At 32.4% G+C, this 13,814-nt stretch overlaps 2 protein-coding genes across 2 annotated transcripts; one reads left to right on the top strand and one right to left on the bottom strand.

Annotated features, from left to right (window-relative positions):
• The first annotated feature begins 1,370 nt into the window (after window positions 1-1,370).
• On the top strand, window positions 1,371-6,659 carry LOC110646344 (phosphatidylinositol 4-kinase alpha 2). Its single transcript, XM_058140874.1, is given in 8 exon segments — window positions 1,371-1,858; window positions 2,954-3,124; window positions 4,809-4,981; window positions 4,984-5,020; window positions 5,278-5,439; window positions 5,533-5,561; window positions 5,564-5,641; window positions 5,644-6,659. Coding segments are annotated over 7 exon segments (657 nt in total). The 5' UTR covers window positions 1,371-1,858; window positions 2,954-3,092; the 3' UTR covers window positions 5,790-6,659.
• Window positions 6,660-8,338: 1,679 nt separating this feature from the next.
• Window positions 8,339-10,780, bottom strand: LOC110646342 (polyol transporter 5). The gene is made up of 3 exons (XM_058140484.1): window positions 10,369-10,780; window positions 9,814-10,160; window positions 8,339-9,638 (listed from the first exon to the last, which is right to left on the bottom strand). The coding sequence occupies exons 1-3, from the start codon at window positions 10,526-10,528 to the stop codon at window positions 8,502-8,504; spliced, it is 1,644 nt and encodes a 547-aa protein (XP_057996467.1). The 5' UTR covers window positions 10,529-10,780; the 3' UTR covers window positions 8,339-8,501.
• Window positions 10,781-13,814: the final 3,034 nt, after the last annotated feature.

The raw sequence follows: 13,814 nt of genomic DNA on the forward strand, positions 1-13,814 counted from the left end.
GTGGTTCTTCGTCCTTTATACCATTCCGGGTATCCAATGATTTTAAAGCAGCTTTCCGAGAAATGGCCGGTTGTCTTACAATGCTCACAGTATTTATCCTCTTTCTTAATTCCATCCTTCCTTTTGTTTTGATTTTTGTTGCCTTCATGGATTCTTTTGGAGCTTAATCCTTTTGCCAGCATGGCTACGGATGATTCGGTGCTGTCAAGGGAAAAAGTGTTGATCTCTCTCTGTTTTTCAACTCGCAAAGCCATAGAGTAGGCTTTGTTAACAGGTGGAAATGGGTCCATAAGCAGAATTTGGTTGCGGACATGGTCATAAGATGGGTTCAATCCCATAAGGAACTGAATCAATTTTGTATTATTTTCCATCTCTGCAATTTCCTTCGAGGCTCCACATTCACAAACTGGAAATTGCTTGAGACAAGCTAGTTCATCCCAAAGCTTTTTGAGCTTAGTGAAGTAATTTATGAGAGACATATTAACTTGGCTAAGAGAGCATATCTCTCTGTTGATTTGATATATCAAGGGACCGTTGCTTTCGCCAAATCTCTGGGCAAGCTCATCCTATAAATCATTGGCAGACGATGCATATAGAAAAGCTTCTAATATTTCTTTTGACATAGAACTTAGTATCCAAGAGATGACCATGCTGTCGACCTTGAGCCATTTCTCAGAATCTGGAGAGGTATCTGCTGGCTTTTTGCATGTGCCATTGATGAACCCAAGTTTATCTTTGGCCCTTAATGCGATCAACATGGATCGACTCCAAGTGAGGTAATTATCGCCAGTGAGAGGGACGTTGACCAGTGACATGCCTGGGTGATCAGAATTTGATAAGGTGAACTGGTCATGTTCTGTTTCTTTCTTGGATGTGTTAGCCATGGTGGAGTAATAACAAGTAAAGAAATGTTAGGTGTATTTGAACGATGAGCTGATGTTGTCAAGGTGGGATCTTTACTGCTTTGATACCATGAACAAAATGGTTTCTCTTTTTTTTATATGATTATTTGCTGTACAAGGTATATATTTTTATACATAGAAAAATGATACAGGTAAATCTATAGATTCCTTAATATCCTTGATTTGATATCATGATCCTTGATTTGCTCCATGAATTTCTCTGACTTCTTGATTGGATCCAGCTATTGATGTTATCATACTACATCCTATTGGAAAAAAGTTAAATTCAGAAGTCTGTGGATATCCTTTACTGCCATTCTTAGGAAAGTTTAATTCTTTGATTTCTTGTAGATATTGTCTGTGTTCTTAATTTAAAAGTTTAGTGCATTTGATAGGAGTAACTAAAAGTTGAACTCACTGAGGAAAGAGTTTAGAAGGGCAAAGTGATTATGGTTGTCAGATGTCTGTGCCTGTGGATTTGTAATTTTTGGGTTATATTTGTGTATGTGTACATATGCACGCCTCTTATTGCAATAGGGAGAACCGAATAAATAAAATCCTTGAATTTAATGGTTGATAAGGAAACTTGGTTATTTGGCTGAAGAGGAAGCGGGATTGGACTGAACAGGGGCAAGGGCAACTCTTAAAATCTAGAGTCAATGGAAAACTGTCTGTTTATCAAGCTGCAGGCAGGATGAAACTTAAATGTCTTGCATCTATTGATGAAGATGGGAAAACTACCAAGAGGTTGGTGCTTGAGACTCTTGCAGTAATGATAGGTGCTGCAGCCGCAGAAGCATGTTTGCTATCTTTGTGGCGAAAGTTGGTAGGTTGTGCAGAGCTTTTCAGTTCCCTCCTTACTGGGACCGCACATATTGCTGTCACTAAAGGAGGTTAGCCATTGCATGCTGCTTATTTGTCTCAAATCTCTTGGGCTGCGCAGGTATCAGTTATGGGTAAGTTTTAACTCTCCATCTTGGACACCAAGTCCAGTGACCCAATGTCGACATTATTGTTGTAAATCCTGCTTGGGGTGGAAGCCAGGGAGTCATGTTTGAGACCATCATTTGTATGAGTAATATTAGGGTTGAGTACTGTAGGTTTTATAAATGTGGCAGGTAACTGTTGAAAAATTACCCCATGCAGTTCAAACACAAATTAGAAAAATGATAACAAAAAAGGGAAAAAAACACTACAAAAGGAATTTTATGTGTTTGATGATGTGCTTATCTCCATTGAGAGCCACCTTCAAATTTCATTGTTTCACTATATATGAGAAAGTTGAAAGGGAAACTTTATTACAAAAAATATTACCAGCAATTAGAATAGCCACTGGGTATCTGAGTTGTAACTCCATGAATCCAACCCCCAACCAACCCCAACCCCCCTATTCCTTTCTTCCTCTATTTGCCTAAAGCGTGTAATTTGAAGTGGCTTCTTAGGAATATGTACCACAAAAATCAATCTGTAATGCCATACCCATCCTGTATATCTGTCTACATATTATATGTACTATTCAGAATTACCGGTTAAATAAATCCTTTTAATAATATTTTATCAATTTTTAGGTGGAATAGGCACAATTCCTTATTCTATATGTTTATCATGTGTAAATATGAAGTATGCTATATTTTTCTGCTAAAATATAATGTTTATATAATGTGTTTTTTTAAATAACTTTTTTAAAATTTATCAGGTTATACTTGCCCCTTCCAGAATATTATGATGGGGTGGGTGGGGGAGGACGTTTATGGTTATGCCATAACCTGACCTGTTGCTCTCCCTATTCCTATATCTTGATAGTGTTAGAATTTTGAATTTATGTTGAATAGGAGCTGCCTTAACTTTTCTCATAATTTATGTAACTTCTCATTTATCTATTATTAGGTTCCAAACTTCCAATGATTAGCAATTTCAAGTGTTTGTTTGTAATTTAATATGCAGGGTCATATTCTTTTAATAAAGCAACCTTTTCTGCATTAATTTGTGCACAGTTAGTATTCCCATTTCTGTTAATTAATTTGTAGGTTACAAATCATTGCTACTTTCAGGTTGACAAGGAGAAGCAGGGAGTTCCGGCTGTGCATCTTAATGTCATACATCTACTAGCCAATTTGACTGTTGCTGTTAATAACTCTGAAGTGGTAGACATGATACTGCCACTTTTTATTGAAAGCAGAGAAGAGGGTGATGCTTCAACTCCTGATTTATTGCGACTCTGAGTATGGAATCTTTGTCTTCTGAGATTTTTCACATTTTGTATCATTTGCCCCCTTCCTTTTTTACATCTTTATTAATTACAATTAGTGATTCTTTTTCCATCAAGTGTATCAATTATTAGATGATCTTATTCTATATTCTCTAACAGTAATCTATCTCAATGGTTTCTAAACCAAAATTTTTGAATTTAAAATTTTTTAGTTTCTGATTTAAGCTATATTCCAATAATTTATGCTTTCCTTCAAAGGGTTGGAGATGATTGTCAACAAGATGTCCTTTCTCTTCAAGTGATACTGTGATACCACTACTTAGAGACATATTTGAAGCAGTTGGACTTAATATTTATTTATTTCCTTGGAGTTCTTCCAACTGGCCCAGAGAGAGGTATTATTGAAGTGAGCTTTTATCTTCAGCCATTCATTTAATCCATATACTACGAGGAATTGAAGCAAGATTTTGGTACACTGCCTAGAGTGAATGTGTGTATGACTTGGAGAGATTTTCTTTGTTGAGCCATAGCAAAATGTAGCATGGTCATGTAAAATATAAATGCGATTGTATAATGATAGCCTTATGATTCAAGTTTTACAGATCTAAATGTCAGTTGATGCATAAAATGCCCAATTATAAATTATAGTAGACTACCAACTTGAAAATAATAAGTAACTGGAGTGCCCTGGGGGACAAAAAAGTATTTGCCTGTGATTCTACATCAAACGGGTTAAGACATTTGTGGTTTATTTTGGAAAGGTCAGGTTGCAGTGATTTCCTTTTTGAAAATGTTCCATTTAGGTAGAATGTGGTGAACTGGAATTTGCCAATGGTGCTGAAGTTTATGGTAACTCTGGTATAGCATTTGTGCACATTGTGTCACTATGTTCCCTTGACCTCCATTATGCTAGATTACCAGATTACATTTCTTCTTGTATTTTACAATGATACAATCTACCTCCAGGCTTTGCAATTGAGTTCATTACTCATTGGAATTTAAGAGGAATTTAGGTGAAGAATTATAGAGTTGCTCATGATTCTTTATTTGAGAATTTTTTGGTTTTATTGTTCTTGGAATTTATGAAATTTGTTACCTAATTTACAACCAAGTTCATGTAAGCCTATTTCTCTGTCCAATGTTTCAAGTAAATCAATGAAAGAATATTTAAATTATTGGACTTTCTTCCCACTTTAGATGTTTTCATGTGGAAAGTTTGTCCAGTTGATCTATATGATTTGATTGGTGCTTGATGCCAAATTTGGCCTACTTCATAATCTTACCAGCTTGATAAAGCATGGTTTATAACTGGTCCCAGTTATGATCTACCTTCTTTTCTTTCAAAATTACCCTGATTATTCATATCTCATGTGGATTGGTGTAAAGGTTGGACAAGCTTGTTCAGGCCCAAAACAGGCCTCATCCTTTCAGGAGGTAAAATGCCATGCAGCCTGGTTCTGGGTGAGGCTATGCCAAATGCAAGTCATATATGTTAGCAAGATATAAATATAACATTAAAACATGTTGAGGAAATAAAAGGATGCAAATATAACTCATAATGTGAAATCATGATTGACTATCTTTTGATGTGTGGCAAGATCAAGCTAGCATTGTAAATTATCTCCTCTGTGCAAATGGATCATCTGTATTATCGTATTCGCATGTTCATTTCTTAGTAGCTATTTTTAACATTACAGGTTGTGCCTGCCTAATTCCCGGAGCAGAAATCAAATGGGTGAAACAACAGATGGTGGTTTGTATGGGATTTTTCAACAAGATTTTGGCCCTGTAGGCTCTCCTAGTTTCGAAGCTGCATGTGAAAACTTCATCATTAACAGAGCTGGTTATGCAGTTGCTAGTCTTTTGCTTCAACAAAAGATAGACACAATCGGATTCTTATTTTTGACAAGTATGAGACCTTTTTCCCTTCCAATGTCTCCTCGATTTGACAATATTCTGAGTTGTAATGGCTGGGGAATTAAGTTAATGGATTAACATCTTTAATTATACATGCATAATGATTGTGGTTGAAAAAGAAAGGCAACATACCAAACACAATTCTGTATAGTCAAATTGCTCACTTTCGTGTTTTAGCTTTAGCTACTTCAACTAATTCTCCTTTGTGGGATTTTGAGGAAGAAAGAACTAACATGCATGTCTATGCAGCGTGGCAAGGCTAGTTCATATCGATTTTGCTTTCACGTTCGAAATGTCACCTGGGGGAAATATGTGCTTTGAGAGGGCCCACTTCAAGCTGAGCCGTGAGATGACTCAATTACTAGATCCATCTGGTGTTATGAAGAGTGAAGCCTGGATCCAATTTGTGAGGTAGCATGCATAAATTTTCTTGAATTTCCCATCTGAATGTGTTTATGGATTTTTCAAAAACCAAGTGTTTGACTTTTTATCTCTCATCCACAGTTTGTGTGTCAAGGGGTACCATGCAGCCCGCCTTACATGGATGGGATAATCAACACTGTATTGTTGATGTTAGACAGCGGATTACCTAGCTTCAGTAGGGGTGACCCAACTGAAATCTTCGCTAGAGATTTCATCCCGAGATGAGTGAGCGTAAAGCAGCCAATTTCATGATCCGTGTGTGCACAGATGCATACAAGAAGTGAATAACTGCTGGCTATGGCTTGATACACTATCTTCAACTAGGCACTGAGAAGTAAATGGAAATCATACAACTCAACATAAATGTGCATGATTGCCTCTTGTTTTATAATTCTATTTTTCAACCTAATAGCTATAATTCTTTTCAAGGGATTTCCACTATAGAAAGCTGGGATAAAATATTGTAGAAACGGAACTTCTTTGTGACCTAGTGATGGGATTCCTGTTGAGGTTTGTATAAGTACAGTTTTTTTTTTTTTGGGTCCCTTTTTTTTTTATCAATGAAATTCACAGTTCCTTGGAAGAACAAGAAAAAATTTGGGACGAATAGCGACATTTGTCTTTACTTCCCTCTGATCCATTCAAATGTCCACAGTCTGGCTAGTTTATATATTTTCTTTTCAAATTGAAGGAGTACTCTTATATAGTATTTACTAATCACTAGTGAATGATGAACATTTCTTTTTTTCACAGGTTAATCTGCTCTTCAAATCTGCTTATAAGGTGGTTTTGGTTTGGATTGAAAAATAAAGGACGCGTGGTCTGTAGGGGAAATTTTGTGGTTATTAATCAGATTTGGCTGGTGGCTGTGATTGGAGTGGAGGATGTACAAGTTTTAACAACTCCAAGTCCTGTTTGTGCATCATACTTATAATTGGGTTCCCCGAGGTACGTATAATCTTACATTATAACTGATCAACTATGTAGAGCTGTCAGATTCCCTCGGACACATTTTTAATTATGCATGGACCATTTCTCCTGGATTCAAGACAAGAGTCACATGCTTGCTCGCTCCCCATCAATTTCATTTTCATTTTTCTTTGTTTCTCTCTCTGTATTTTTTTTTCATAAAAACACCACCGAGACGCTATGCCAAATGGTTTGTTATCGAACAATTCATTAACTAAGCCTATATTCAATTGCATTCATGATTATCTTTTTATTTTTTTAATATATCATATCAATTAGACTGTTTATTGGACCAACATGATGAGATTAATGACAAAATCAAAGTTCCAACAATGGCGTGGCAAATCGGTACTTTAGTTTAATAATAAAAAGAATCTTATTTAAAAGCAAACGCCAAAATTGAAATTTTTTTGTTATAAAATTCCCCCTCCCTAAAAAAAAACATTGCATGGAATAATTTTTATACTTCGAATTTGAATTTTACTTTATATTTTCTTTTTATCTTTTAATTTTAATTCATTATTAAAAAAAATTAAATTATAATTTTATTTTTAAAAAAATTCCTCTAACACGTAAAAATATATTTTCATATTAAAAATTATTTATAAACACAGTTTTAGTACTTTTTGATGAAAATGAATCCTCCTCCTTTTTAAGAATTATATAATTGCAATGATATTAATATTTTTGTGATTGTTTCAGAAATATTGGTTAAAACGGCTAATGATTAGTGTGAGAGAAAAAGAAATAAAAATATAATTTTGTTATTTTTTTAATATAAAAACTTGCTATAATAAATTAGAAGAAAGTTTGTGAAATAAAATTAAAATTCAGATTTTTTTAAAAAATAAATTAAAATTAATAAGTGAAAATAAAACACAAAGTAAAATTCAAGAATAGGTTATAAAAAGATAAGATGCTCGATTTAGCTTCTATACTTATTGAAAAATTTTAATTTAGTTGATTTTTAATTTTTTATGTAATTTAGCCTAAAAATTTTTAATTTAAGATCAATTTAACCTAAAACTTAAAATTTATAAGTTAAATTTCTTAATTTTTTAATTTAAATCAAAAATTAAGAAGTTTAATTTTTTATTTAGGAATTAAATTTTTTAATTTTTTGATTTAAACTTAAAAATTAAGAAGTTAAATTTCTTTATTTTTTATTTTTGAGTTAAATTGAGTTTAAATTAAAAATTTTAAATTAAATTAAATAAAAAAATTTAAAATAAATTAAATTAAACTTTCACAACAAATACAGAAGTAAAATTAAGCTTTAATCCGTTATAAAAATTACCCATGGCATTGGGTGATGAAGCCGTCACTCTCACTGTATTAAACAATGAATAAGAAAATCAAGAGATTAGGACTAATTTTGCAAGTAATTTAGCTCATCCAATCCAATCCAATAAGAGGAAAAAAATAATGGACCACTTATTCTAACAACGTAAGCCAACAACGCATATGACAAATCAGATCCTTTAGCCACACAAATAAAATTATGGGTAGGGAAGAAAATGATATATATATAAGAAACAATCAAAATTATAAGAAAAAGCTTTTTCCACAACCTCTAAAATACTTGTTGTCTTTATGCTAAAAAGTCCACTCCGTATGGCGTAGAAATATATCCACCCAATTATTTAGCAAATCTTTATCCTTTTCCATTTCCTTTCCTCTTCCTCACTATACCACCTACCATACTTACATTTTCCCTCTCCCCAATTATTGGACCTCTCTTTACTTTTACTTTAAAATTATGCCTCAAAAAGAATTTTATTATTGCCTTATCAATAATTTAAATTTAATTCTCTCAAAATTTGTAATATATTTTTAATTTTATTAAATTAAAGCAAAAATTTTTGTAAACGCTTTTTCCAAGTATTATTGAAGTAGAAAAAGAAGTAAAAGGAAGAGATTGTTCAGAATATTATCTATGTTTTCTTGATTGATATTTTGATATACTTTTCTTTTCCTGCATACAAACTTTCCATTTCCACCTCAACCCAACTACAAATTTCAAAGGGAAAAAGAAAAATCTAAATTACAAAGCAGGTCGATTTACTAAAAGTACCCTTAATCTAAGCTGAAGTAATAGCAACAGAAGAAGTGGGCAGCTGAATTTGAGCTTTACTTTGAGTTTCAGCACCATTGGCATTGGCTTTGGCTTTGGCATTAGCATCCTTCAATTTGGCCTCCTTCAAAGCAGATCTCCACTTAATAAAATGACCAAAAAGGATCTCCATATCCTCCAATGTCCTCCCCTGCGTCTCGGGTAAACATGTGAAAAAGAACGTCCATGCCACCGCTGCTATTGCCGCGAATAAGAAAAACGCCCCACCTATTGTTATGCCTTTGTACAACGATATAAAAGTCGTTGATATCACCCCACTCGTTACCCTGTTTACTGCCACTCCCATACTCGCTCCCTGCGCGCGTAGCCTCAACGGGAATATCTCTGAGCTGTATACCCAGGTTATGGGTCCCATCCCTATTGAGAAGGTCGCTACGTACAATAATACCATAGCTATGCACAGTGCAACCGCCCATGTTAGCCTCTCGTGCGAATGATCTATGATGGTCAACGAAAATCCAAGGGTTGCTAATGAAAATACCATCCCTGCTACGCTACTTAGAAGCAACGGCCGCCGTCCGATTCTGTCCAGCAAAAAAGTTGCCACTAAGATGAAGATTGTTTTCACGAATCCAACGGCTACGGTAGCTAGCAATTTGTCGGTGTCCGATTTGATCCCAGCCTTTTCAAAGATCCTTGGGCTGTATAAAACGACGGCGTCTATTCCTGACGCTTGCTGGAAGAAATGGATGCCGATTGCGCAAACTAAGATATGACGAACCGACGGTGTAGGATGAAGTAGTAATTCTCGCCATACACCTTCACCGTGGGATTTTTTTGTCATTTGAACGACGTCGTCATTGCATTCCTGAGGAATACCTGCTGCTTCTTTTATATCCGCTAGTCTTGCTTGAGATTCTTCTTTGGAATCAGAGGTCTTGTCCAGAACTCGCTTGGCGTCACCGAGTCGACCCTGGAGGACCAACCAACGAGGTGACTCAGGCATGGCTAGAACCATCATAGCAAGGAAAACTGACGGGATTGCGCCAATTCCAAGCATGAATCTCCACGACAAGTTAGCTGGGAGCTTGGAGAATGCAAAATTGGAGACGTAGCCAAGCAAAATCCCAGCGTTGATGAACACCTGTAATTGCAAAAACACAGTCATGCAAACTGTTTTTCAGAACTAATATGAACTTTGGCTATGTTGTGTCGTTTTTAAACCAAAACTGGAAGTTCTGAAATTCGAAATTTAACAAAAGCCAAATCAAAAGAAAAAAAAAATAATTACTATTTTCCAAAAATATGTGTATACGTACCTCTGGGAATGAGGTGAGGAACCCACGAGAGGATGCTGGAGAGACCTCGGCTGTGTAGACTGGAGCAATCATCAGTGCATAGCCTACCCCGACACCGGCCACGAACCGGCCAACCATGAGGAAGGCATAGTTGGTGGCGAATCCCATCAGGAGAGCTCCGACGAAGAAAATACCTCCAGCCATCACTATGGTATACCGACGGCCTATCCAGTCGGAGGTCCGGCCAGCTGCGGCTGAGCCCACGAGTGAGTATATGTTAAGTGTACCCGCCAGGATTTCTACTTGAGTATCTGAGATTTGCAGGTTTTTCTTGATGTAAATAGCTGCACCACTCATTACTCCAATATCTACAAACCAAGAAACATATTAATTATAATTAAAAAAATTCACAAAATATAGTTTCTGGAGAAACCATGTCTCAAATTTTATTTTAAGTTGGAAGCATGTGAGAAACCAATCCATTTCTTGCTTCTATATAGTGAAAGAAACGTGTAAACAACGAAAAGAGAGTGCTCACTGTGCTATAACAATTAATGGTTTTAAAAAACAACTCACCATAGCCGAGTAAGATTGAAGTCATGGAAGCCAAGATTGCACAAGCAAAAGCAAACTTGTTTCTCTTGGGCTTCTTTTGAGGGTCAAAATCTGCAAGTGTTTTCTCTGCAGAAGGTTGGCTGCTGGGATTAACATCCTTCTCTGCGTTTAGACCAGCCATCTCTCTTCACCTCAAGAGCAAGAGAGAAAGAAAGAGGAATAGAAGTCTAAAGGGTGTTTAGGATTGTGTAAAGTTGTTTTGAATAAACTCAAGCAGCCATGAAGAGTAGGATGCAAGCTCTATGGGAAACTGGATTTGCTTATATAGACAAACAAGGCTTGGGTTGTCATCATTTTGTAACAATTAATTAGCTTAAAAAGAAAAAAAATAAATAAAATCATGTGAGCGACCTGTTTTACCCGCGGATTCGTTTATTTTGGATGGATATGCAGGGAAATGCTAGTCCGTCCATCTGCTATAGGACCGATATATAAAAATAATTAAAATTTATATATATTTATTTATATTCATAATAAACCAAATATATAAATAAGATTTTTAGGATATATATTTTTTAATTTTTAAAAATTTTTATTTAAATTTAATTTATGATGGATTAAGACAATGAAATCAATGATGTGGGCAGTTTTTATATATCTTTTCAATTACTCTTTATTTCTCTTAAAATTTAAGAAAATAATTTCTTTTTAATTTTTTTTCTCAAGAAATATTATAGAATATAATGTTTTTAAATCAAATCAATGAATATGCATTGATTTGATTCAAATGAATTTAACCTTTTTTAAAATGATTTTTAAAAAAATATTAATTATAATATTGATAATCAATAACGAATTCAGAATATAAGATGTATGATAAGATTATATTTATTAAATACATATATTATATATATTAAATTCTTAATTAATTAGGTATAGATAAGAATTTTATAAAGCAGATGATGACTATGTGAATTACTATTAATTAATGAGGGAGTCAAATGGATAATCCATACGTAAGCTTAAACAAATTATGGTCCAACTAATTAAGTTAGACTAGTCAAAAGAAAGAACTTAACTAAGATTTATTGTTATTAGGACTTAATGATTACTCTCAAAAAAGAAGAGTTTAACAAGAAATTCATAAACTATTATTATTATTATTATTATTATTATTATTATTGATAAAAAAAATATGGCATAATTGGATAATTAGAAGTTAAAATTGGATGTAGATATTTGATTTAAAGAAAGAACTGATATAAATAACCATATCAAATTAATTATCAATAAAATAGTTACCATATTAAAGTCCTATTGCTTGTCAAATTAAATGATAAAAGTCATTCCCATTTAAAATTAAAAATAAAAAATAAAAAAAAATCAAAAGGACCATAAAAAAGATATCTTACATTAGTAATTAGTAAAAAAAAATTACCATTTAAAATTATTTTTACTATTTTAGGTTTAATTTAAATGGCTATTCAGAAAAGAAATTCTTTAATATTGAAACTTTATAAAGTAGGTTCTGACTATTTAAAAAGAAATTGGGATGGACCATATAACAAGATTCCATTCATTGGTTTCTCTAATAATTAATTTTTTTATAATTTTTTTATATTTATTATTATAAAATAAATATGAATATATGTATTTTCATTATTAATATGTTTAAATTAATTAAATTATATTTATAAATTAATTATTAAAAATTGAAAATATAGAAATTATATTTATTTGTTAAAAATATTCACTTGTCATTACTATTGGTAAAATTTTTTATAAAGTTGAATTTATATATCAAATTTATTGATAGGATTAATTAATTTTTAGAATTTTTTTTTTTTTTTAACCAGCTGGTTTTGGTTTTCTATTTTCTTCATAAGCCCAATTAAATTTGCACAGAGGAATGATAGTTTTCTTTTGCAGTGTTACCTCAATTGGCCTTCATGCATGAGTAGTGGGCATTCTGATCATAATCCCATTTGGTTATATGCACTTTTTACTGAATTTGGGAATTAAGCCATTTCTATATTCTGGTGGAACACTCAAGCTTTTTTTTTTTTTTTTTTTTTTTTTAAATCTCAAGAAAAACTCAAGTATCCTAATTCATAGGGAGGTAATAACTTATATAACCTGAAACATTATAAATTTAATATATATAAATATATAAATTTTATCTATTTAATATGTGGGTCTCATCGTATATAATGTATATGAGTTCATAATAAATTGGATAAAAAAAATTAGCTCTAAACAAATGTTAAAAGCTTGGAATAAAGAATAATTCCATATATGAAAACAAATTAGCTCAAGAATAGAAATTAAATTGTTTGGTCATCTTCAATGTTTAATTACTAAGTCTATCCATTGCTATGATGCAATTTGGTCCTTTCATTTGCATGATTTTAGTATTTTTTTAAGGGTTTTTCTTAGGCAGATTTGTGTAGGTCTTGCTTAGTTTAGGTTGGGTGTTTGGAATTGACTTATTAGCCAAATGATAGAACCATTTGCTTGCTTTTCCTCTTATTTCTTATTAATTAATAAACAATTTTGCTTATTTAAAATATATATAAAAAAAAATAGTGGAGCTTTTTACCTAGCCTAAGACTTTATGACATGCCTAAAAAGTTTTAAATTTGGGTTTTTTTTTTAAGCCCATAAATAAAATTCATGAATGATATTTTAGTAAATATTTAAATATATTAATTTTAGAGGCACTAAAAAAATATTTGAAACCGAACAATCCTTGAAAATATTAAAATTATTGAATAAATTAATAAAATTAAAACAAATGATTAAGAGTTATAAAGAGTGAAAAATATTTAAATTATTTTTGTTAATAGGTACCTGAAGATTAATTGTTTTAATTAAATTCATTGCTAAAATTAAAAATAATGTAAAAAATTTAGAATCAATTTAATAAAATTAAAAAAATAAATAAAACTAAAAAAATATATAAAAGGTTTACATTTTTTTAACATTTTTTAATTACTTAAGCTAATTTAAATCAAAATTATATGCAATATTGTTATGAATATCATATAGCATGAAATTGGATTATTTAGTTATTTTCAATTGGTGAAGAGAATATTTTAAATCAATGAAAGTAAATAAATAAATAAATAAAAAGAGCATACAAGTACAATTTCACACGTGTGTGCATGCGTATTGGGTTTGAAGTGATAGGCCTTGTTTGTCGGCAGGGAAATTTGAATTATGAACACTGCCGAAAAGCGTGCTTCCCGTTGCCGTTGAGCTTCTCATCTGCTCATCTCTTTAGACTCCAAGCGACTAAGGACAATCCCTACTTTTCTTTCCCTTCGCTTAATCAACTCAATCCATTCCAATAAATGTAGAAGGAAAGTTACTATCTCCACATTTTTTCTGAATTTAATTATTTTATTTTAAAAAATATATTAATTAATTTTTTTATTTTTAATTCGTAAATCATTTAATCATTTTAA

This window comes from Hevea brasiliensis, chromosome 18 (genome assembly GCF_030052815.1).
Source record: "Hevea brasiliensis isolate MT/VB/25A 57/8 chromosome 18, ASM3005281v1, whole genome shotgun sequence".
NCBI lineage: Eukaryota > Viridiplantae > Streptophyta > Magnoliopsida > Malpighiales > Euphorbiaceae > Hevea > Hevea brasiliensis.